Below are 24,134 nucleotides of genomic sequence, written 5' to 3' on the forward strand. Positions count from 1 at the left end.
GAGCCACAGAGTCCCTTCAAGACCTTGACGTCTTTTCATTGTATGGGGGGAGGGTGTTAATATAGGGAACATTTACTACTGGACCAGTTGTTCCTTAAACTTTCCTCATCCCCATGGGGTAGGGCCTGGTATTAGCAGCCCCATTTTTCATATGAGGGAACTGAGGCATGCAGAGTTAAGTAATGTGCCCCAGGTTCATAGCAGATCACTAGCCCATGAACCCAGTTCGGCTCCACAGCTCACACTGTGCCCCACTATGGTATTTTACCTCTACTTAGAGGTGGGCAGCACATTATATCCCTGGTATCTGTTTCTATCACTGGATTTACATAGGAGTCGAAAAAGCTTCTAGAAGGTGGGGGGGACCTCTGAATCCTCACTACAACGGAGGCTGCAGAGTCGTGTCCAGTGGACTGTGGTGGACTCTGGGGTAGGCCAGCAGAAAATCCCCAGAGGGGAAAAGGATCCTTGTATGGGGTCCCAGAGACAGGCCCTGTAGGCTGGGAGGGTTCCAGAAGCAGCATGACGTGTGGTCCTAACCCCCGCTGGTGGAGCCACCCCAGCAACCGCAGGAGAAGAAAGGCCCGGGTTCAGCTCACAGGGTTGTTTCGTCCAGTTCCCTGACGCTGTGGGATTCAAGCAACTGCTGGAGAGTCCTCAGCTGAGGTTCGCACAGAGCAGGGGGACGTCTGCCTTCCCACTTGAGAGAGAGTCTGTGAGCTGCCACAGGCCTACGGGGCCCAAGGACAGTGTGGCTGGAGTGAATGGGCAGGGGCTGCACCTCCGTGGGTGCAGAGCGCCACGTGCGTCCACGCGGCAAGAGGCCCATGGCCGTGGGCCTGACTCGGGGGCACGGGAAACACCCCCTTGAGAACTCCCACAAGCGCCTGGGTGTGGGTTTCCGGAAGAACTGGGATGTCTGCATGAGCAGGCAGGAATGGGGAGCTAGCGGGAGTCCAGTATTAATGGGGGAGTGACCCCCCTCAGCTCCGTGCCTCTGGGCTTCGGGGGCAGACACGTGGGGGCCCTGGGCAGGGAGGCCTGTACCAAAAGCTTTGTCCGCCCCGTGGTAGCGAGGCCCAAATAAGAACAAGAAAATCGATGTGTTTTATAAACTGCAGAACACCATAAAATGAAATCGAAAGGGTGTAGAGGAAGGAGGCGAGATATGCCTAAACGATCCGGATAGATTATTACGGCATTCGCTGTCCTGCATCTTTATGGATCACAGACTCCTTTAAGAATCTATCAAAAGCTAAGAACTCTCAACCCAGCAAAACGCCCCTTCTCCCTTCCATAAACTACAAAGGATTTCTGCCTGCTCTAGGATGGTTTTTGTCCCCCCACCCTGAAGTCCTAGACCCCAGGTGAAGCACCCCGACTTCTTCCACAAGCACACCCAGCGCCCCTGGCACTTTCCTTTATGGAGTGAGTCCTCGTCACAGGTGACAGCACTGTGTCTCTAACAGAGCCCTCACTTCCCATGTGGTTCGCTCATCTTTTAGCCACAGCTCTGGCTGGGATGCTCAGGGTCAACCTCTTGCCCGTGGTTGGCCGTGGCGTCCAGTGACATTTACTTAACAGCCTGTGTCCCGTCCGTGTCAGAATTAAGACATCAAAGGAAGTGTCAGCCTCCCTAGTACAGATGTGCTGACCTTCTAACTTCTATTGGAACGGCCGCCAGGAGAGCAGCCTGGTAGGGAAAGCACTGGGCCAGAAGGCAGGAGATTCTGGTCTCTGGTCTTGGACCAGTGGTATGAACTCGGGCGAAGCACTGAGACTGGGATCAGCTCCCTCATCTCTAAAGGGGGGTGACCATAGTTGCCTGGTCAAAGCGAATCATGCCTAAGAAAATGCCTTGCAGATGGGCAAGTGCTGTACAGATATGGTTATTATTGCTAAGGCAAGCCATACGGAAACCAATTATATTTTGGAATGTTATTTTATCCCCCCAGGCAGAGTCACAAGCCCAGGCCATGAACATCTTTTCCCAAGAAAGACTATCTGCCTTGATCTTTCTTCCTAAAAGGTCTGAAGCCCTGCTCGGTGTCACAGACTCGGTGTGTCGTCATCCCCACCCCTACCCCTGCCCCGACCCAGGTTTCCCCACTAGCAGCCATTCCTCAGGGGCTTGAAACAGACAAGTTCCATTTGACAAGCTCAGGCCCTTCTGGGAAGGAAATGATCACAGAAGGGGCCGGAAGTTTTCTGAATAACACATGCTTCCGATCTGGACCAGATCAGCTCTCTCAAGTCATTCAGCCTGTGCCCAGAGGGCGGACTTAGCGCTGCCCCAGGAGGGTTCGGAGGATGCAGCCAGCCTCCTGTAGCGCATGGAAGGGCATGAAGAGAGGCACTTCAGCATCCAGTGGCCCGGCAGCCCTGGGGGTGAGAGGGCCCTGCGAGTCAGCACCGTGCGCTAAGTTTACCCCCGCTGCCCCATGATGGTCCCAGCAGCCGGCAACAGGGCCCCCAATTGCCCTCTACTCTGAGTATCCAGGCAAGTAGAGCAAAACAGACTTAATCTTCTCTTGGCTTTTGCATGCAAGTAAAACCTTCGATTTTCAGTTCCTTACTTTCAAATAGTCAGTAATCCTTTGAGGATACCCCCCCCAAAAAAATCCTAAAAATGGAATTTATACATAATAGAATTAGACACACCATAAGTCATCTAAATATCTCCAGAGTGAGAGGTATGAACCAAGAATTAATACCAAGAATGAACACTTCTTGTTCCTGTGAAGATTTTGGAGCACGATTTTTTTTCTTTAACAATGAAGAGTAAGAAACAAAAGCGCATACCATCCAGCAGGGTATCAAAGTGTATGGCCTGCAAGTATTCCTTCTCTCGCATGAAACCTTTGAGGGGAGTGGCCCAGCCTTCGCTCAAAACTTGGACCCACTGAAGATCCAGCTGCAAAACACAAAAGCAGGTGAACATTTCCATAAGCTCTGTTTCCCAGCCATCTGTCCCCAGGGCAGGCCTTTCTCATTGGCTGGCAGAGGAATGAAGGCAGAACCTTTCATGTGTTAAGTGTTCCATTTTGATGCCAACCACGCACGATTAAGGGGCCAGATAAGCTTGAGCTAGAACTTTCCTACCGGAGAGTGGTGATCTAAAAATTGAGGTGCAGAGAGCCTCATGATGGGCAACTGTGTTACATCTGCTGTTCATGCTTTCCTTTTTTTTTCCCCCTACAAAAATTCTGGTCGGGCTACATATTTTCACCAAATGTACTAGGTAGTTGACTGAAATTGGCAAATCATTGACTCGAAAAGTCCAAAATTCTTAGCATGATACTGAAAGCCCTTCAAGCTCTGGCCCTTTGGGCTGATGTAGAGATTTCCTACCTCCTCCCAGGCCTCTCCTCCTCCCCACCTGAAATTCCTATTCATCCTTTAAACCCCCCGAAGCATGGGTCACGGCTCTGCTGACCTTTCCTGCCATCCCTACGACCAAAACAATGCTTAGATTATTTGAAGATTTTTTGTTCCTTGCAGCCCATTTTGTTATTGGAACTATCATTCCACACTGTAATTACAATTATGTACTTCTCATGCTCCTGGAGCATTGGAGTACTCAATTTCTTCTGTAGGGTCAGGGGCTTCTGCTTATATATTGGCCATGCTTTCTTCAAAGAGGTATGAATGAGCTGCAACAGGTTCCCAACTTACTCTTCCTCTTATAAAAACGTCCAAGGTTTTAAGGGATAAGAAAAAGTTACCGATGAAGATCTGATCAGCTGGTAAGGACCAATAATACTGACACATACAAAGCCAAAGGCATCTGCCGTGCACTTGGTGGGACTCTGCAGCCTACACGTTCCAGGCAGTAAAATCCGTGTGACCAAAGGGTCTACACCTTCCCCCGAGGCTGCACTCTGCCTCTTTAGGAAAGAATGGGATTTGCAGAGTAGGAAAAGATTCCTATCACTTTAGATCAGGGTGGCTCTTTGTTTTCTCCAAATTCCTTCTAGATTGTCCAAAAAAAAACCGCTTGCATTCTTTTTTTTTTTTTAACTTGCATTCTGAACAAACTTTTCTCAGCAGCCACCAACAAATGGATACCGCCCAACGCCTGCACTCTGGCGTAACTGAAGATATAATGACGACTATTTGACGCTGTCCTCTGCAGAACAGAAGTTATCTGCCCAGCCTGCCTCTGCCCCTGGCACTGACCGGCTACCTTGTGGCAGCTCTTGGTGAGAGATCTGCTTGGCAAGAGGTTTTAAAAAAAAAAAAAAAGGCAAAAATTAAGTGTTTTTCTTTATGGACATTGCATTTCCCTTATCCATACCTTCCTTATTATCCAGAATGATTGTAAACAGATCATAATGATGTCGATGAAGCCTAATTCTCCTGGGGCCAGCCCACACCATCTTACCTTGGTAATTTCTAACGAAGGGAGAGCTTCGGCCTCAGCCCGGACTTGGTCAAGTTTGTTTTCTGGCACGAAGAGCTCATGGATGCCTTTCATGATCGTGTGGGGTACAATGTTCTGAAAGGAAGCAGAATTGGTAACAGTCTGAAATGAAAACTGTAAAAAGAATGCTTTGGTAAATAAATGACCTATCGTGACTTTATGCAATTAAAAAAAAAAAGTGCCCTGGTCCACCCACCTGCTCTTGTAGGAGCTCCACCACCTGCTGGACACAGTCACTCACTGAGGACAAGTTGGTTTTCAGCACCCGCTCGGGAGTTTCGGGTTTCTCATAATCAGAATCAATACCCGTGAACCCTGCAAGTCAGGAGGGTGAAAATCACATCGGCACCAACAGAACAGGCTTGCTAAACAGTACGGTTTAACCCGTGTTGGAATAATGCATTACATTGAGAATTCAGGTTAGACCAGAAAAGGTCATCAGCTGTCCCTGACCTCTAGGCATAGGTAAGTATATATTTGTATATATTTACCTAGCTGTATTTTCAGTATAGAAAGCCCCCAAATTATCAACAAAACGTGGCTAGGACCAAGCCCTCTGCAGCTGATTAGAATCCAAAAGGAAGACGAAAAGAAGAAGAAACGCTGGAACCCTCCCCTTAGACACACACTCGTGGATACACACCCACTTCAGGGACCTGAACTTGACTGCTTACGGCTGAGGTGACGGTTCTTGCAAAACACCAGCCCCCGTGTTAATGGGCCCGTGGACGTACTGAATATACCATGGTTCGATAAAAAGTTGTGTGTGCTAGATGCAATTGCGGAGAACAGTTCTTGAGACTTCAGACAGGTTTCTGGGGATGGAGCACGAAGGCTCGAGAGCAAAAGCTGCCGGCGCTCCTACCTTTGATCTCCCCGGCTCGGGCTCGCTTGTAGAGGCCCTTCACGTCTCTACTTTCACAGATGCTTAGAGGGGCATCCACAAAGATTTCAAAGAATGGCAGTCCTGCAGATTCATGGATTTTGCGGGCATTCTCACGATCCTGTGGGGGGGAACACATTCGAGAAGGTGAACAAGAGGTTTCGCAATGGAATTCTTCATCGTGGACTGGTGTGAGCTCTGGTGCTTGATAGCTTTGGGTTAACACGGCATGCGGGCTCTGCAGAGGTGGCAGGGAATCGGTCCTCTAGAGTGAAGTCCAGAAACATTCCCCTGGTGAGCACAGCTCTTTCAAGGGCTTTCAGAGAAAGCCACAGAGAAGAAATCTCTGCTGAAGGACAGGGCTGGCCACATGGGAGCATTTCATTCGTAGGGAGTGTTCAAAGCGCGTGGCATCCTATTTGTAGCTCCCAGAAATTTCCTGGTTTAGAACAAGAAGAGTGTCCCTCTTCCTCAGCGATTTCAACATTAAGCACACATGACCTGAGGCTTTGACAGTGAACTGCCATTTCCTTTAGCAAACTAAGCTTTCCAACTCTGGAGAGTGAGATTACAGGACTTTTCGACTTTTTCTTGTTTAACTTTTTCTTCCTTTCAACTCCGGCCAGAAGGTGAGTGTGGAAGGGTCTATGTCAGCTGGTGCCTGGGCATCTGGAAATGAAGGAGCTCTCTGGACAGGACCGATATTAAGTAGAGGAAATGAGGGAGCAAGGGAAGAAAAGGTGGGGGAAACTGAACCTACAACAGCCCTGGGTGCCCAGCCCTCACCGACTCCTTTTCCAGCCTTGTGTGTGCCGCCCCGTCCTTTTACCTTGGTGAAAGGAGAAATGAAGCTGGTGATGCAGACCAGACCAGCATCGGCAAACAGCCTGGCCACCTCGGCAATCCGGCGAATATTTTCTTCTCTGTCCCCGGGGGAGAATCCAAGGTTTTTGTTAAGGCCGTGACGTACATTGTCCCCATCGAGGGAGTAGCACGGGATGGCGTGAGAGACCAGGTACTCTTCCAGAGCAAAACTGATCGTGGTTTTTCCAGCACCGGAGAGACCTGTTCATTATAATCATTTGACCTCAAATCAAAACCACTACAATCTAGGAAAAGCATAGTTTACTGCAGGTCAAAGTACTTGCGTTTCTTCCAAACATCGAAATAACCATCTGTCCCCTATTAGAATTACAGCATTTCAAAGCAAGTGGGGTTCATAAGTAGGGAGACCTGGGGGTTGTACATGGTTCTTAGTGGGTTCTATTCTGCCTGCAGCGTGTTTTAAAGATGAGAACATTGTGCATACAAATCCAGATTCTAGCTTCTCTTGGAAAAAAAAAATCAGAAGATCTGGCAACCGTGTTCTCATGTCCCCTCCTGCCAGCAATCAGCGGGAGTGGAGAGGACAGTCAGTCCTGGAGACTGGGAGGCCCACCTCTCCTAGGGAGGCTGCTAAACAAACCATTTGACAATAGATCCCTTCGGCTTCAAGATTTTTCCAAAATGATTCTCAAAACATGAAGACAGTCATCCCGAGCTAGGCTACAGATGCGTTTAGAGCTGCCCTACACTCTTCGGGGTCTGGAGCCTTTCCATGAGAACAGAGTTACCATGTGCCTTTTATCATGGTTTCAAAGCGCATTGGTGGGGGACACGCTGTATGATTTCTATCTGAGGGAAATCATGAGGAGAAAGGGAGTGCTCCAAAAATCTAGTTGTCCTAAAGACCTCTGGACCTGAAAAACAGAGCACTGTGCCAAGCCTCTGTCGGGGAGTACCCAGGCGTGGGAGAGGAAAAGTTAGGGCGAAGAAAAGAAGGTCAAGAGCTTAACATGTAGAAGACGGCAGGAGGAAGGAGGGAAAAGACAAAAAAGGTAAGAGAAAAGCAGGGATGAAGGACAGAAGGGAATAAAGACTTGGAAAGAGGGGCTCCCAGCCAGCTCAGTCGGTGGCACATGCGACTCTTGATCTGGGGGTCATGAGTTCGAGCCCCACGTTGAGTGCAGAGATTACTAAAAAACAAATAAACTTTAAAAAAATGACTTGGAAAGAAAGGTGATGTACGAAAGGCAAACAGTTTCCACAGCGTTAGTTATGTTTTCAAGTCACACCCTTGGCCCTCACAGAGAATCACGAGAAGCAATGGCTCCATGAGGGATGTGCCGCCATCTTTGTAAATCATTGTTGAAGACACTATTACATTATTTGTGTGGCTCAGTTTCATTTGAACGGGGACCTAGGTGATAAATTCCTCTTAGAATTGTGTCCAGTGAGTTAGAAGAAACAGAATTCCTGAATCTCTGGCATGTTCTCTCACATTGGAAAATGAGGGAAATAATAGAGATTTCTTTCAGTTTTGCCTCAGGTCTCAAAACAAAGTGCTAAAGCACAATAACTGGATTAAACTAGACTGTTGGCATATTTATTTTAATGCACTGAGGTCGCACGAATTACACGTCCCAAGAGCTTTATTTCCTAAGGGCCAGGTGCTGTGCTGTCTACACATGCTTTATTTTATTTAGTCCTACCCCCATTCCCAGGGGCAGGTTCTATCCTTATCTCATTTCACAAATAAGAAAAGTGAGGCTTAGCCAGCTTAGTTGGCTTGTCCAAAATCACACAGTTAATGTAAGTGCAGCTGGGGGGGGCTCACAACCAAGTCTCTGGATGTGAAGTATTTGTTTCTCTTGGTCTGCCTGCACAATAGCCTATCTCTGTAACATAAGAATACAGAATAAATTGGGAAAAGATTTTTTTTTTTTTTATGAGTAAGAAAAGATAGGGGAAGTCCATCCCTTAGGGTCTTTTTCCTCTTCTACCAGTTACCTTTTGTTTTTAAGGCTGTCCCACATTATAGAAAGTGGACTCTGTGTTTGTCCCAATACAGAAATTGGACAAACCCATGAGCGCAAACACGTAACAAGAGGGAAGCTTCTGGAAGTCAGCTGTTTTATCTACTGCCACACAGCATGTCTCTTAGACGGAGTCGGGGGGATATCCCGACAGGATTCATGACAAGTGAACGCTGCCTTTTGGAAGATAGCAAGCTCCTCGCCCACCGTCTGTCCCCAGCCCACCAGCTGCAGAAAGGTGTTCCACCACGGATGAATGAAATCAGGAGACCAAAGGCAAGTGCCTCAGGCACCAGGAAAAACTTTGAAGAAGAAGGAGGAGGCTGATGGAGACAGGAACAGGAATGACTGAAGAGCAAGGGAAGGGGTAAGGCAGGTGCCGGCCTGCCACACTCTTCAGCATTCCCTTCAGGTTGGATTAATCAGCATTTGGGTTTTTTAGTTTTTGGTTTTTTTTTAAGATCTATTTATTTATTTGAGAGAGAGAGAAAGAAAGCAAGCAGGGGTTAGAAGGAGAGAGAAAGAGACAAGCAGACTCCGCACTGAGCATGGAGCCTGATCTCACGACTGCGAGGTCATGACCTGAGCCGAAATCAAGAGTCAATCACTTAACCCACTGAGCCACCCGGGCGCCCCAATAAATCGGAATTTATGAGCAGGCAGTACCACACAGTTGATCTCAGAACCTGGGTAAACATCTTTGCAACAGTTTGAAATACCGTGTCTATGGTATTTCCTTTTGAGTCCGGGCTACGCCGGACTTCTATTCCCAGGGATCAACTTCCTCTACCTTGTGCTCAGAGCCTAAGGGAACAGCCCCAGACTAATTCCTGTCCCATCACTAAGTCTTAGCTGTGACATTCTGAGGCTATAAAAACACAGGAAAAGGGAGAGATTCGTTTGGTCACCTCCGTGGGAGTGAATTATTTCTATTTACAAGAGACAATCCTCAGCTAAGTGGAAATCACTGGTTTTCCTTCCTGTGCGGATCCTTATGTTTTCAGTTTTCCGGGTTTTTTTTATATTAAGTGAAACAGTTCTCTTGGATGTTAAAACATCAGAAAACAATAAAGAATTCTCTAAACACCCAAAACCTTGTAGACAGCCAAATGCTCGCTGTCGAGTTAGGAAGGCTCCATCATGAGTACCAGTAAATGCATTTAGGCACGAGCATGAGAATGACGGGATCCCCTCAACCTGAAAGGGGGCGGGGGAGGCCATCGTCAACTTGCCCCTTTCCTGCCAAAGAGGAGAGAGGCAAGAACGCAAGAAGCCCCATGCCTCCATCTTGGGCCTTCTTCCCACTCATGGCAGCAGTAGGGGTGACGGCCAGGCTTTTTACCACTGCTCTCTGCCTCGTCCCAGTGTTAAAGTAAACACATCATGTGTTACACTAAGTTCCTTAACATTGTATGTCACACATCAATTTTCAATTAAAACAAAAAAAGTATCAACATGGCATACCTGTCAGCCACACGGTACATCCTCTGAATCCGCCCCTCGTGCCAACCACCTGCCCTCTCTTGTTCCTGCTCACGTGGTGGGCCTGATAGACGACGTTGGTGGATTTCTGCTGGCTCTCCTACAAAACAAGACCAAGCCCAATACTGTGTGAATGAAATAACACAATAGGTATACCTAGAAGAATAATACAATATGTATACATATAATAATACAATAACTATACTTATAATATATATGATAATACAGTATGTATACAATAAGTATATATACACATATGTATACAGAAATAATAAAATAACAGAGGACAGTAATAGTCATCCCTAACCGAAACCCCTCTTTTATGATTGGCACACAGAGTGACATTTATTAATTCTACTAAATCAGAAAAAGACACTGCCTTTAGAACACCCATCATGACCCTCTGAAAGTATAATCTGAATGAGACAATTATTGACACGATGTAAAAGTTTGGGTTCTGTGACATTTAAAAATGTGCACCTTTAGGTAATGGTTAAGGGAATGTCTTTGTCTCCGTAAGTGCATGTTCTCTACCAGATCCTATGGAAGTCGACAGGAAACAACCCAGTTCATCCAGCCCCCGGGGAAGTCCTGGGGAGGGGCTGATTGAGCCCCACTCTGTACGGAGCTGGGGAGAGGCACTGATCACAGAGCAAAGCACTGAGTCAGGGGCACCATCTTGGTCCCACACAGACATGTCTTTCAAGCACAGTCCCTGAGCGAGGTACGGCGCATGAGGCTACTTCTTCTCAAGCTCTACACTGTTTCCACTTTCCCAAGGGTCAGTGTGAACTTTTAATCTTTCAGAAAGGCCTGCAGAAATAGAAATGGGCCAGTTATTAGTCTTGGAGGCTAATGCGAATCTTAAATATCTTTATTTTGGCTGCAATAAAATCAGCCAGTAAGGGCAGAGATTATCTGATCCCGATCCTAAACTCTGGATGCTATGAGTCTGATGAATAAAAATGGTAACACAAGCCAATAAGTACAGTTGCTGGTGGACATTTCTAAAATAGCATGTGATCCCAGGGCAGGGGGTTGGGGGGTGTGGAGAACCCATCATGATGGTTAAATAAAAATGTTGGGAACAACTCCTATATGTCTTTGGTGTGGTAACTGAATTTCTGTTGACAGATGGAATCCAAGTCTCTGAACTGTAAAAATCTATGGAGCCTTTTAAATGACACACATGTAAATCCACCAGAGCTTAAAAAAAAAAAAAAAAAAGGCATCAATATTCTTTAAGCAAGACCCAGAGAAAACTCTGAGCCACATGTGGACCATTTTATATTCTGGAGCAAATTAAATCACTTCTTTATGGCACCTCATTTGGGGAAAAAAAAAAACAAAACACCAAAAAGGGGAATACAGCTAGGACTGTTTGGTGGCTTACAGGAGATAATGTGTGGGAACATACTCTGTAAAAGGCCAAGTTCTCTTCCCAAACGGATGCTGACGGTGACTAATGAGTGTGTATACCCACAACAGGAGAGGCCGGGAAAATGGTTTCGAGAGCAAGGTGAAGGAGCCCCTTGCTGGCCGTTGGGGGCTCAGAAGGCGGCGCCCACCAGGGGGGCTGGACCTGCCAGGAGGGCCCGGAACCCAGCAGAAGCACAGCCCAGGCAGGAGACGGGCATTGCCAGGGTCCGACGGAGCCAAAAGGAAGGTGCTGAGGGCACAGGTGGGATCAGCTGGGCGAAGTTACATAAATCTTCTGAGGCTGGATGCACTGATCATCCTTCAGGCAAATGCGCTGATCATGCTTCCGTCAGAACCCAAGAAGCACTAGAAGCTTCATAAATGAGGTCAAATTAGATGAGCTCAGGAGGTATTCTAGCAGTATTCCCCCGGGCTGAACAAATCCCCTGAAGGGATCCCGAGTCCTTTGTGCCAAGTGTCATTTATAGCTCAAGGACAACAGTCACATTGCCTTTTTCTCTGTTTCCTTGTTAATCACTGCTTTTTATTCAAGGAAATTATGTCTGGATATCAGGCCCCAAAGTCAGTGCATCTGTTCATTCATGGGTTCTCTCAGCAAATGTTCATGTAAATGTGCCCCTACTACCTGCTAGGGACCATCCTAGGCACTGGGAATCTAGTGCTAAACCAAGAAGGATCCCCAGCATCACTTTGGGGGGAAATACAGGCAAAAAGATCAAGTAACTGGGGTCCCACGCCCTGTGCAGAGGGTCTCTTACACATACTTGTATACCATATGAAGATATATGTAAAGAACACCCGCAACTCAACAATGAGTAAAAAATCTGAACAGTCACTTCACCAAGGAAGATACACAAATGGCCAGAAAGCACATGACGGGCTCAGTGTCGTTAGTCATAAGAGAATGCAAATTAAAACCCACATGAGACGCCTTTGCTAAATCTAATGGCAACGAGGACATGCTCTCATGTTGACAGTGGAGGTATAAAGTGGGACAACCATCCCGGAGAGAAACCTGGCAGGTTCTTATAAAGCTAATCATTTACCTTCCCTGCAACTCAGCAGCTGCATACACAGGCATTTACTCAAGAGAAAATATATATCCGCAAAAAGATGCGTACAACTTTATCTGCACAAAAACCGCAAATAGCCAAGTAACCATCCACAGGAAAATAGATCACACACACACACACACACCCCAACCATGTCGGAACAGCAGTTGTCCTGAAAGGGTTTGAGGTACACAGGTGTTGGAACTCACCAGATGCATACTTAAGATGGGCATTTCGTTACATGTAAATTTTACCACACACCAAAAAAGAGCCATTAAAAAAAAAAAAAAAGTAAGCAAACAAGAGAATATATACCAAGACTCATATGGTGGAATTCTCTTGTTCAACCCTGCTGCCTTTTCCAAAAAAGGGCTCGGGTTCCAATCACAGCATACTTGACTTAAGGGGTGGCTGCTCACCTGGGCAACTGAACACCCACCAGAGCTTCATTTGTCCACAAAGATTGTTTTTTTCCTCTCTTTTGGCTGTCTTTCCCTCCCTCCAGGCAGAGATCCAGAATAAACTCTAAACTTTGTTAATCTGTGGAAACTTGTTAGGATCTTGTAAACTGCGTCCCCAACCAAGGGCTTGGTTTTCAAAAACTGTTCAGAATCCACAGGAAAGAACCACCACTATAGTGGTTAAGAGTTCACCTCTGAACTTTTTGGATTTTTATTAGCTGAATCTTCATCATGGGTGTTTGTACAGGATTTCTATCATTCCAGCAATGTTTAGACAAACAAAATCTTTTCAGATGGCCAGGTACTGGGCTTTTTTGTTCAGCAGAAAGTATTTTGCTTCTTTTTTTTTTTTTACGATTTTATTTATTTATTTGACACAGGGGGTGGGAGCGGAGGGAGAGAGCAAGCACAAGCAGGGGGAATGGCAGGCAGGGGAGAAGCAGGCTCCCCTCAGAGCAGGGACCCTGATGCAGGACTGAATCCCAGGACCCTGAGATCATGACCTGAGCCAAAGGTAGATGCTTAACCGACTGAGCCACCCAGGGCACCCCAGTATTTTGCTTCTTATTTATCTTATATTTACCTTTGATTTTCTCCAAAGGCAAACAAAATAGAAGCAGGTATTTTGAATGATATTTGAACTGCAAAGAGGCAGGGCAGCCAAAAACTTTGCTTTGCTTTGCTGAAACCTTTACTGCCTTCTAAAGAGCATATGGTGTTCTAAGCATTGGAATGAGAGTGGCTGTCAGAAAAAGAATTCTCTCTATGGAAAACAAAACACATGTTAAAGAAAAAAAAAAGGTTTGCTTCCCTGTGTGTATAAACGGAACACACATCCTCAGCACCGCACCTCACACTGTCACTTGGTGGAAACCACAGAGTTGGTGGCATCTTCTATTCCGGGTGTCTAAATAAAATATGGCAAACATCCCTACCTTTTTCCAGGTCACTGACCCAGAAAAACTCCCTCCAGCATGCATAAGAGTAGCATGAGTATGGGTTTTGAGTCAAGCAAACCTGGATTTGAAACCTGCCTCGTGGCCTCCTGGGCAAGTCAGTAACATCCCTGAGCCTCCAGTCCTGCTCTGTAAAACGGGGCCAAGTATAGTTTCCTCATACGGTGGCCAAAAGGACGAAATAAAATGGTCTTCTACATAAAGTATCAAAGGTGAACCTTACGGGCCCTGGTGGCATTTAATCTAGCCCGGGGAAATCCTGGTCGTTTGTCTAAATCACCCAGATCGAGAAGCATCCTAGGGACTTGGGTCTGCTCTCAGGCAGGTCTGGGCAGGTGGGGCTCAGGAGCAGATCAGGCAACAGGCAGCACAGTACTGTGCCTGGGGTGAAGAGTTACACACACATCATGTCCTTGCCACTGCGGCTCCAGTGATTCTTCTCTTTGACCCCAAAGTCCAGCCAGGAAATACACCGTTCCGAGGTCTACTCACCAGTTAACCGGCCTGCAGCCTCCCTGTACCCCAGACTCCCCGCTCCCGTGCTGGCCGTCTTGGTCATGAGCCCTCAGTTACCAGCACAGGATGGCCTTTGGCCCAGGTCAGCCTCCCATGCTACTGGGGGGGAGGGAGGGGAACCTTGCCACACAGCCCCCTCCCCGGGGTTGCAGGGCTACCCCTGCCAGGCCCACCCCCCCAGTCCCATTGGCGCTGCAGGAGGGGAGGGGGGTGCCCAAGGAGCTTCTGGAACTCTGGGTAGGGTGGGCTAGGTGATGGCAGAAAGCCTCAGCCTTGACTTTGCGTGACTGGGAGAAAGGGAAAAGACGTGGGATGGTATCACGGCCGGGCGGGGCCTCCCGGAGCCCAGTCCAAGCCATGTGTCACTGGGAGCCTGTTGTGAAAGGCAGGGCTCCGTCGGAACCAGGAAGCAGGAAACCATATGCAAGGTTAGGGGTTTCCCTGTGCTCCAAGGCTTTTTTGACTTTTGCATAAAAGCAAGTGGATTTGAATTCGTCTACACCCTCCTGCCTCCCACGCAGCACAAACACAAACTGCAACTCCACTCTGTCCCTTTGAACTCAACGCTCACTGCTGAGCTGTTGGTGTCCCTGGTCTGTCGGGGACCCCTCCCTGAGTCTGTTCAAGATGCTTTTTCTAGTACCGCAGGCTACCAGGAGCGGCATTTCTCATGCATGATCTCAGGCGCGGCTCAAAACCTGGAAGCTAAGCAGGCTGGGCATTGAGACCCACTTATAGATCTGGAAACTGCGGGCCAAAGTCCCAAACCTGGAAGATGCAAGACCCAGAGCCAGGCTTCCTGACCCAGTCCAGGTCTTCCTTCTGCCTACACTGAGCTCCTGGCTTCCAGCCCCAGCTGTGTGACTTCTGCAGGACAGGACTAGAGATAATGCCTATCCAGGCTTTCAATCCTACATAATAATGTAGTAGTTAAAAAATCATTCTCACTTCATTTGCATTACTTCAAATGAGGAGCTTCAAATGTGTTACAATTACCAATGTGGATTTATATTTCTTTCCTTTCAGATTATTTCCTTGGGACATATAACCCAAAATGAAATGCTTGAGTATTAAAAGTGGTGAACTACTTACTTCATAGATCTCACTGTGTATGGCCATTTCCCAGAAGGACGAAACCAAGTTACCAGGCTACCCTAATACTTGTTTCTAAATAGTCCAACTGATTTGTTGTGTTTGCAATTTTATTGTTTTTCCCCCCTAGATTAGTTTATTTCATTCAGAGGAAAAAAAATGCCTATGGAGAGAATCATGGAGCTTTTGCAAACTGATATCACAAATGGGAACCCCTGCATGCTCCTCTGTACGTCCTGTTTGATAAGGCAGAGTCTGAGTCAGCCAAAGCCACTGGTGGAAATCTCCCGCAGAGGAGGGCCCTAACAATACCAGTGAAGTCTGCAAACAGCTGAGCAGCAAGAAGGCCGTCCTAACTCAACTTCGACGCAGTCACAACCCACCGGACATGGATGCTTCAATTCCAATCCCATGGTTACTGAGAGATAGGGGAATTTTAACTGAAGACGTGTCACTAGATTCAAAACAGATATGTTTTAAAGAGGAGTTTACATGGAGGAAACTATGGTTCTATGGCATTCTGTGGAAAGAGAGATGTTGGATGAGCCTCTGACCATGCTAAATCCAGTTCCGTGCACACAACTTTCACAATGAAATGTATTTACTTCTTATGCTAACTCTTGAGTTAGAAGGTGGCGACCCTATCAGGTAGCCGCTGTCAAAATACCAGTTGTGAAAACTGAGACAAGTGAGTTGACAAGTTCCTGAGAAAAGCTATCTATCTATCTATTTATTTATAAAGATTTTTATTTATTTATTTAACAGAGAGAGCGCACAAGTAGGCAGAGCAGCAGACAGAGGGAGAGGGAGAAGCAGGCTCTCTGCCAAGCAGGGAGCCCGATGCGGGGCTCGATCCCAGGGTCCCGGGATGGAGCCCCACCTGCTTGTCCCTCTCCCGCTGCTCCTCCCCCTGCTCTCTCTCTCAAGTAAAATTAAAAATTAAAAAAGAGGTAGCAAATGTGGAGTACTTGGGTTTTACTAAGCGTTCAGTAAATATTTGTTGAGTGACTGATAGAAGTGTGATAAATAACCTGTCAGCTGATTGACTGATGTGACATCCTTAAGCAATATCTCGTTCCTCGTGGGCACACAGCCTTCGCAGCCCTCGAGAAAGTGGTATGTTCATAACTCAGTCCTGGGCACCTTTATGTCATGTGCTGAAGTCTTCCTAAAGTGACTCCCGCCATGCCCCGCGTCTTCTCAGGATGTGACTCCAGAGCACAGGCAAAGCAGCCCGCACGTTAAAATAAATAGAGTTCCCACTCACAAGTGCATTTGTAAAACATCCTTTGAAATTTGCATCAAAGAACTATGTGAAACAATCTGTGATTATGGTTTCTGGTGAGTTCCCCATATCTTCGGAGACTCAATTAAGCTGAGGGGACCCAATGCGTTCCAGTTGGTGCTGAAATCCTAGCCATCACTGAAATCTGGTAAAATATTAAACTGGACATCAATTCAATCCATTGCTTGAATAAGTGAAACAGGCCACATACTTTCTGAGCATATCCTCTCGTGGATTATTCCGCTGTTTTTCCAAGACAGCCAACTAAAATATATATATTATTGTGAGCTAAAAGAGTCCTTCAGCTTGAAAATGCCTGAAATCACCATTCTGAAAAGTTCATCAAAAAGAAAGCTTGCACATGGAAAGCTTGCTTACTCTCTGAACAAGCACAATTGAATTAAAAATCCATCTGTTATACTGCCTATAGTCTGTACACGGTGAGGTGGGCTCCTAAGGATAAGGAAGGTCACTAAAGGGGTGCCTGGGTGGCTCAGTTGGTTAAGCGTCTGCCTTTGGCTCAGGTCACGATCTCAGGGTCCTGGGATCAAGTCCCCGCATCGGGCTCCCTGCTCAGCAGGAGTCCGCTTCTCCCTCTCCCTCTGCCTCTCCTCCAGCTTGTTCTCTCTCTCTCACTTGCTCACTCCCTGTCTCTCAAATAAATAAAATCTTAAAAAAAAAAAGGTCACTAAACCCATCATGCTCTGAGATAAACAGAATCATCAAACTTTGGTGTGGTCATTCCTGCCCAGCTCAAGTCCTTTTATGTATACTACTTTGATGATTTTTGATGATTCAATTAAGAGAACTCGGGGATGGGAACTGACATCAGGAGACCCCATCTCCCCATCAACCATCAAGAGTGTACCCAGAGAGGGACGCATGGGTGGCTCACTCAGTTGAGCGTCTGACTCTTAATCTCAGTCAGGGTCTTGATCTCTGGGCAGTGAGTTCAAGCCCTGCATTGGGCTCCACGCTGGGCATGGAGCCTACTTAAAAAAATTTTTTTTTCTTAAAAAAAAAAAACAAAAGAGTGCACCCAGAGAGAAACTATTTCTGTGAAGAAGAACAAAGCAGAGGGCATTTGGGAGAGAGCCAGATTAATGCCTTTCTCGAGACTCACTGTCGTTATTATTAGGAGTACAGGACTCCAACCCATTGCAACATGACTTTGATGCCCAGCAGTCAATTCAAACAGATTAAATAAATCACTGCATGAGAAGTGTTTAAAACCATGCCCTTAGATGCCAGAGTTCTTCAGTGCTCCCTAGATAGCCTCTGCCTTTCCCTCGTATACCCTGAGCGGCTCTCAGCTATTCCCAGGGCTTTGCCTACCATCAATATGCTGTGGGCTGCCAAATCTCTATCTTCAGATATCCAAATGCCCCAGACATATGGTTCCCTGGAGCCTCTGAAACTCAGCATGATCACGACAGAATCCATCTCCCTGTCATCACCCCCTGTGCCTCTGCTCACATCCCTCAACACTTGGAATGACCTCCATCTGCTAAGCTACGAGTCATCCTACTGAGCCTTCCCTCTTAAAAAAAAAAAAAAAGTCAATTTACCACTAAGTCAGTTTGGGCTGAGAACTACCTCTCAAGCCATCCCACTATTGTTAGTGAGCTAATCACTGGTGAGAACGTCCCTGACAGCCTTCAGACTGAACCCCCTGCCTCTCTCCCCACTGGGTCAGCCTCTCCTTTGCCATCAGAGTCTAATTCTCTTGCTTAGAATCAGGGATATCAGGCCACAGACCTCACCCTTAGTAAGGGGTCATGACCACCTTTCTCAGCACTACCTACTGCCCTTCTTGGCCTTGAACCCTGGCATGAGCCCAGAACCAGCCTTTTCCATGCTTCTAGGCTTTCCCCCACATTGTCCTTGCTTGGAATGTCCTTTTCTCTACGTGTCTGCTTACTCACTCCTGAAGGCCTGGCTTAGACACTGCTATGGGCCTCTGGCTAATCTTCCCAACCACGGATGGACTTGGCTTCTTCTGCCCCACAGTATCCTGTTTCTACTGATAGCTCGTTTCCCAAACTTAATCGTAAAACTCTCAAGGAGTATTTGTTCAAAATACAGATTCCCAAGACCAACCCCAAGATATTCTGATTCTGCTGGTCTAGGGTAAGACCCAAGAAACTGTGGTTGGTTGGCTGGTTGGTTTTAAAAGCACCTAGGAGGATTTTAATGCGTAGGCAAATCTAGGCAATGCTAACCTATGTTAGAGAATTCATATTAATTGTGGTTATTTGCTGACACGTCTGTCTGCCTCACCAGATTAGGAGCTCTGTAGAGTCCGCTCTACCCACGTTTGTCCAGGAATCCATGTGTCTGGAATATTGTAGGGGTTTCAGACTTACTGAATGAATATTAACTATTTTCACTCAAACTAATTTGTCATGCCCGTGACAGTTTGTAAAACATGGCTTGTTATTCGAATGTCTATTATGGGCAAAGGTAGAGAGCCAGGGACTGGAATACTCTTGGAAGAATAGAGCAGCCAAGGTGGGAGGATGGGTGAGAAGAATGGTAAAAAATCTTTTCAAAATCTTGGCACCGTTACAGACTGGGGGCGTAGCCACACCTATTGGTACTGGCAGATGAATTCAACAATATTAATTAAAAATCACCACACAGTCTCTGCACTCAGCGGCAAGTCTGCTTGAGGATTCTCTCTCTCTGCTTCTCCCCGAGCTGTCTCTCAAATAAATAAATAAATGCCTGGGTGGCTCATTCGGTTAGGCGTCTGCCTTCGGCTCAGGTCATGATCCCAGGGTCCTGGGATCGAGCCCCGCATCGGGCTCCCTGCTCTGAGGGAAGCCTGCTTCTCCCTCTCCCGCTCCCCCTGCTTGTGTTCCCTCTCTCGCTTTGTCTCTGTCTGTCAAATAAATAAATAAAATCTAAAAAAAAAAAAATCACCATACAGATAAATAGACTTTCTGGCCCCCCACCCCACTTCCCTAGACTGGAGGTATGTTCCCTTGAAGAAGATGAAGAGCAAGGGCAGTGACTGGTCATGCGCCCTGGTTCGGGCAGCTCCATGCCTTTGAGCCAATGACTTGACCTCTCAATCCCTCATTTGTAAAATGACTCCTATAGTCACTGCCTTACTGAGCTGTCAGGAGGATTAAATGAGAAAATGTACACGAAACAGCGCAGGGCCTGACCAACAGTTGAGCCCTCACTAAATGTTAGCTACAGTAAGAAAAATAGTTGTTATTAACGATAATTAAAAGTGTTCTTATTACTAAAAAATAATTATAATAACAACAATTAAGTGACTGATAACAGGTAAAATTATCAAGACAGCCCTAGGGCTTTCCTCTGCTCAGTCTTCCCCCGCCACGAAACATGGAGTATAGAAAGAAATCTCACGATTTCCCTCAAAATTCAGGGGCATTCTCCTCTGGTTTCCAGCTATAAAAACCCCTCCTGCTCTGCATTTCTGACTCAGCACAGAGCAGACAGCACAGGGCCCTCTCAGCCGTGTGCAAAATGCATCACTGTGCCTATGAACTAAAGCACATGTAAAAGTATCTGCAGTGGTCAGTCCCTGACGTGTCACAGAAACTAAGAGTTTCAGAATATGGCATCCCTCATCGTGTCCACTTCACAGATGGCAAAACTAAGGTTCCACGATGTTCGGTGTGTTACCCAAGGTCACATAGATTCCTAAATCCAAGTCTTCTTGTTCCGAATTGAGCAATCTTTGAGGCTCTTAAAGCTCAATTTAGTCACAAAACCATAGGGGGCAAATGAGTTGTTGGAAATTACCATGGCTTCCTTACAAAGCTGTGTTTGGGGCTGGCTGACAAAAGGTAAGCGTGCATACATGCCGCCTAAAAGAAGCCATTTTTTTCAGAGGATACAGTCTGGGCTCTCAAAAACACAGGTTTTGTTTATTTCATAACATTTACTCCTGACCCCCCACTCCTATTTCCTTAGATCTGGTTCCTGGGAATGACTTGGGCATTTCTACCCCAGATCCATTCCTGGGCACATGGACCGATCTCCTCTCCTTCTCCAGGGCATCAGCCAAAGCACCAGCTGGTCATTCTAAAACTTCTTAGAAACCATCTTTGCTCGCCGGGTTTGATGCTCACCCAGCAGGGCTGACACAGCTCTGTGGCTGGCCCTCCGCCGTGACATGCGCACTTTTTCCTTTCATTCCGCACACCCCATACCTCCATATTCTACCCACGCATTGGTCTGGACCCCTGAGTTTCCCCCTGAAGTCCAAGCACTCTCATTCTTCTGGGCCCATGCACATTCTTCTTTTTTTAATACTGAATTGTTAAATAAGTAACATCCACGTGACTCACAAACTTTCTATTGCAAGAAAGGTTCCCAGAAGAGGCTTGCTTCTACCCATCCCCCCTTCCACCTCTGAAGACAGGTAACCCCTTCTACCAGTTCCTTGTGTATCCTGACAGTTTCTTTACGCAAATAGAAATAAAACTTAAACCATGGAGATATGTGTTGAATCCTCCCTTCCACACTATTTACACATCTTGCTTTTTCAGATCTACCTTGGTGAATCTTTTTTTTTTTTTTTAAGGTTTTATATATTGATTTGACAGAGAGACACAGCGAGAGAGGGAACACAAGGAGGGGGAGTGGGAGAGGGAAGAGCAGGCTTCCCGCCGAGCAGGGAGCCCGATGCGGAACTCGATCCCAGGACCCTGGGACCATGACCTGAGCCAAAGGCAGACGCTTAACTGACTGAGCCACCCAGGCGCCCCTTGGTGAATCTTTCCACATCAATACAGAGAGTTTTCTTATTCATTGTACCCCAGCGTAGTGTTCCACAGTACGGATATACCATATTTACCTAGTTCCCTTTTGATAGATATTTCCAATTTTTTACTACTGCAAACAATGCAGCAATGAATTGCCATATACTTAATTTTCCACATGTGAAAATATGTCAATGGGATGAATTCTTATAAGGGGGATTGCCAGGTCAATCAGTACAGTCATTTGTAATTTTGATACATATAATTAAATTGCTCTCCACAGAAGATTTGTATTTCTGGAAATTATACCACACTGTATATTCACCATCAATACACGAGTTCCAGGTTCTGGAGCTTGTACAGACTATGTTATCAAGACTTTTGGATTTCTTCTAATCTAATGAATAAAAAATGGTATTTCAATATGATTGTACTTTGAATTTCTATTATTCTGAGTGATGCTACATACCTTTTATTATGTTTAGGATTGTTTGTATTTCCTTATTTATTTTTAAACTTTCATTTATACCCTTCCCCCATTTTCCTACTGCATTCTTAGTCTTTTCCTAATTGTTTTATAGGAGCTCTTCCCGTTGGTTCTTTGTCCCTTGACTTTATGATTGGTGTTACTTATGATCTTTCTTATGATGTTGCTCACCATAGAGTTAGTGCTTTTAATGTGGTTAAATTCATCAATCTTCTCTTTTAATTGCGACTCTAATGTTTCTGGTTATATTACAGCTTGGACACGATTGGTGGGGTTGAATGTCAGCACTACTTCAAGCAAGAAAAGAAAAGTAAGAAAAATACGGGGTTGTTTTGGTCTTACAAAAAAGTCTGAATAAAAAAGAGTGGTTGGGTTTTTGTTTCTTAGAAATTTCTATGATTCTTAAGGATTTTCCTCTGAAGAGAGACAATATATAAACTCAATGGTAAATAGTACCTTTAAAGTTCTTACAAATCGTGAGATTTGATGAATTTATTATATTAAATGCACCTGTCTGTTTTACTACATTTTGAAAAATAATAAAACAAACTGTAATGACAGTGAGAAGTTCCACATACCTAATTCTTTTTTTTGAGAGAGCGAGCGAGAGAGAGAAAGTAAGAGCATGCACAAGCGGGGGTAGGAGCACAGAGAGAGAGAGTATCAAGCAGGCTCCACGCTTAGTGCGGAGCCCAACATGGGGCTCAGTCTCACAACTGTGAGATCATGACCTGAGCCGAAATCAAGAGTCTAATGCTTAACACACTGTGCCACCCAGGAGCCCACCACATGCCTATTTCTGGAAAAATACAGGTTAATTAGCTTTTTATTTAGTGCTATTGTAAATAAAGTGTTATAATGAGATACAAATTCCTTAGAAGAACAATGTAGATTGAGCTTACAATAATTTTAGTTTATAGTAAGGCTCCAGGTTACACCTGACGACTTAGTACACATCCATCTTCCCCTTGATCAAATTCAACCCTGTTAGAAATAAGGATATTAAAGATATACAACTCATTTGATTAGAACTTTAGAACAAGTATATGAAGGAAGGTAGGTGACATTACATCTAGAAGAGCAGTTTTAAATCAGATAATTTAACAGATTACACCAAACTCAGATAAAACAATGTGCAATTTCCTTTTCACTTCTTTTTGAAGTGGGAGTAATCTTTCATGTATCTAGATTCCAGTTCCTTTACCTAAGTGGCTAGTCTAGTCAGTAAATTAACCAGTTAAAATCTGAAATAAGACAAAATAAGACAGTTTAGTACACGATCTTTGTACATATGTGAGCTTGTATTCCACCCAACCTAGGTTACAAGCATCACAAATCACAAATCCATCATATTCTGCACATTTATTTCTTCCATTTTTTTCAAAATATATTCATTGAGCACGAGCTATATGCCAAAGAATGTGCCAGGAGCTGTGGGTACAGCAGGAAATGAGACACACGAGGTCAGCTCTCTAGCCTCCTGAGACAGCCTCCAAGCCTACCCATTGTTTGCAAAGTACTCACAAAACATTTAAGTGATTGAAATTGTGCTGGAAAGGGGCGCCTGGGTAGCTCAGTTGGTTGGGTGCCTGCCTTCAGCTCAGGTCATGATCCTGGAGTCCCGGGATCGAGGTCCGCATTGGGCTCCCTGCTCGGCAAGGAGTCTGCTTCTCCCTCTGACCCTCCCCCTCTCTCGTGCTCTCTCATTCTCTCTCTCAAATAAATAAATTAAATATTAAAAAAAAAAAAAAGAAATCATGCTGGAAATATATTGAAAACCCCGTCAGAGTTGCCAGATTCGAAAAATAAAAATACCATATGTCCCATGCAGTATTTGGGACATACTATAAATTGTCCATTGTTTATGTGAAATTCAAACGTAACTGGAAAATCTTGTATTTTATCTGTGGTAATCAAAACAGTATGGTCCTGGCAAAAACAAACGAAAAAGACACAAAGATCAATGAAACAGAACCGAGAGCCCAGAAATAAACCCACGCGCATACGGTCAAGTAATCTATCACCAAGGAGGCAAGAATATCCAATGGGGAAAAGACAGTCTCTTCAACAAATAGTGTTGGGAAAACTGGACAGTAACTTGTAAGAGAATGAAACTGGACCACTTTCTTACACCACACACAAAAATAAACTCAAAATGGATTAAAGACCTAAATGTGAGATCTGAAACCATAAAATTCCTAGAAGAGAACATAAGCAGTAATTCTTTGACATCGGCTATAGAAACGTTTTTCTAGACATGTCTCCTGAGGCAAGGGAAATAAAAGAAATTAACTATTGGGACTACACCAAAATAAAAAGCTTCTGCACAGTGAAGAAAACCGTCAACAAAATAAGGCAACCAAGTGAATGGGAGAAGATATTTGCAAATGATATATCCGACAAATGGTTAACATCCAAAACATAAGTAACTTTTACAATTCAACACCCCCCTCAAAAAAT

General features: G+C 45.5%; 1 protein-coding gene across 1 annotated transcript in view; it reads right to left on the minus strand.

The window, feature by feature from the left end:
- The window catches only part of PAPSS2 (3'-phosphoadenosine 5'-phosphosulfate synthase 2), a 67,202-nt gene that overhangs the window by 17,159 nt on the left and 25,909 nt on the right, over window positions 1-24,134 (minus strand). The window contains exons 2-7 of the mRNA XM_031027358.2: window positions 9,626-9,743; window positions 6,136-6,371; window positions 5,289-5,427; window positions 4,620-4,738; window positions 4,385-4,498; window positions 2,803-2,914 (exon numbers count right to left, since the gene is read on the minus strand). Of these exons, the coding sequence (XP_030883218.2) occupies window positions 2,803-2,914; window positions 4,385-4,498; window positions 4,620-4,738; window positions 5,289-5,427; window positions 6,136-6,371; window positions 9,626-9,743 (838 nt within the window). The remainder of the gene's footprint in view (window positions 1-2,802; window positions 2,915-4,384; window positions 4,499-4,619; window positions 4,739-5,288; window positions 5,428-6,135; window positions 6,372-9,625; window positions 9,744-24,134) is intronic.

This window comes from Leptonychotes weddellii, chromosome 6, assembly GCF_054177405.1.
Source record: "Leptonychotes weddellii isolate Sample4059 chromosome 6, ASM5417740v2, whole genome shotgun sequence".
NCBI classification, from domain to species: Eukaryota; Metazoa; Chordata; class Mammalia; order Carnivora; family Phocidae; genus Leptonychotes; species Leptonychotes weddellii.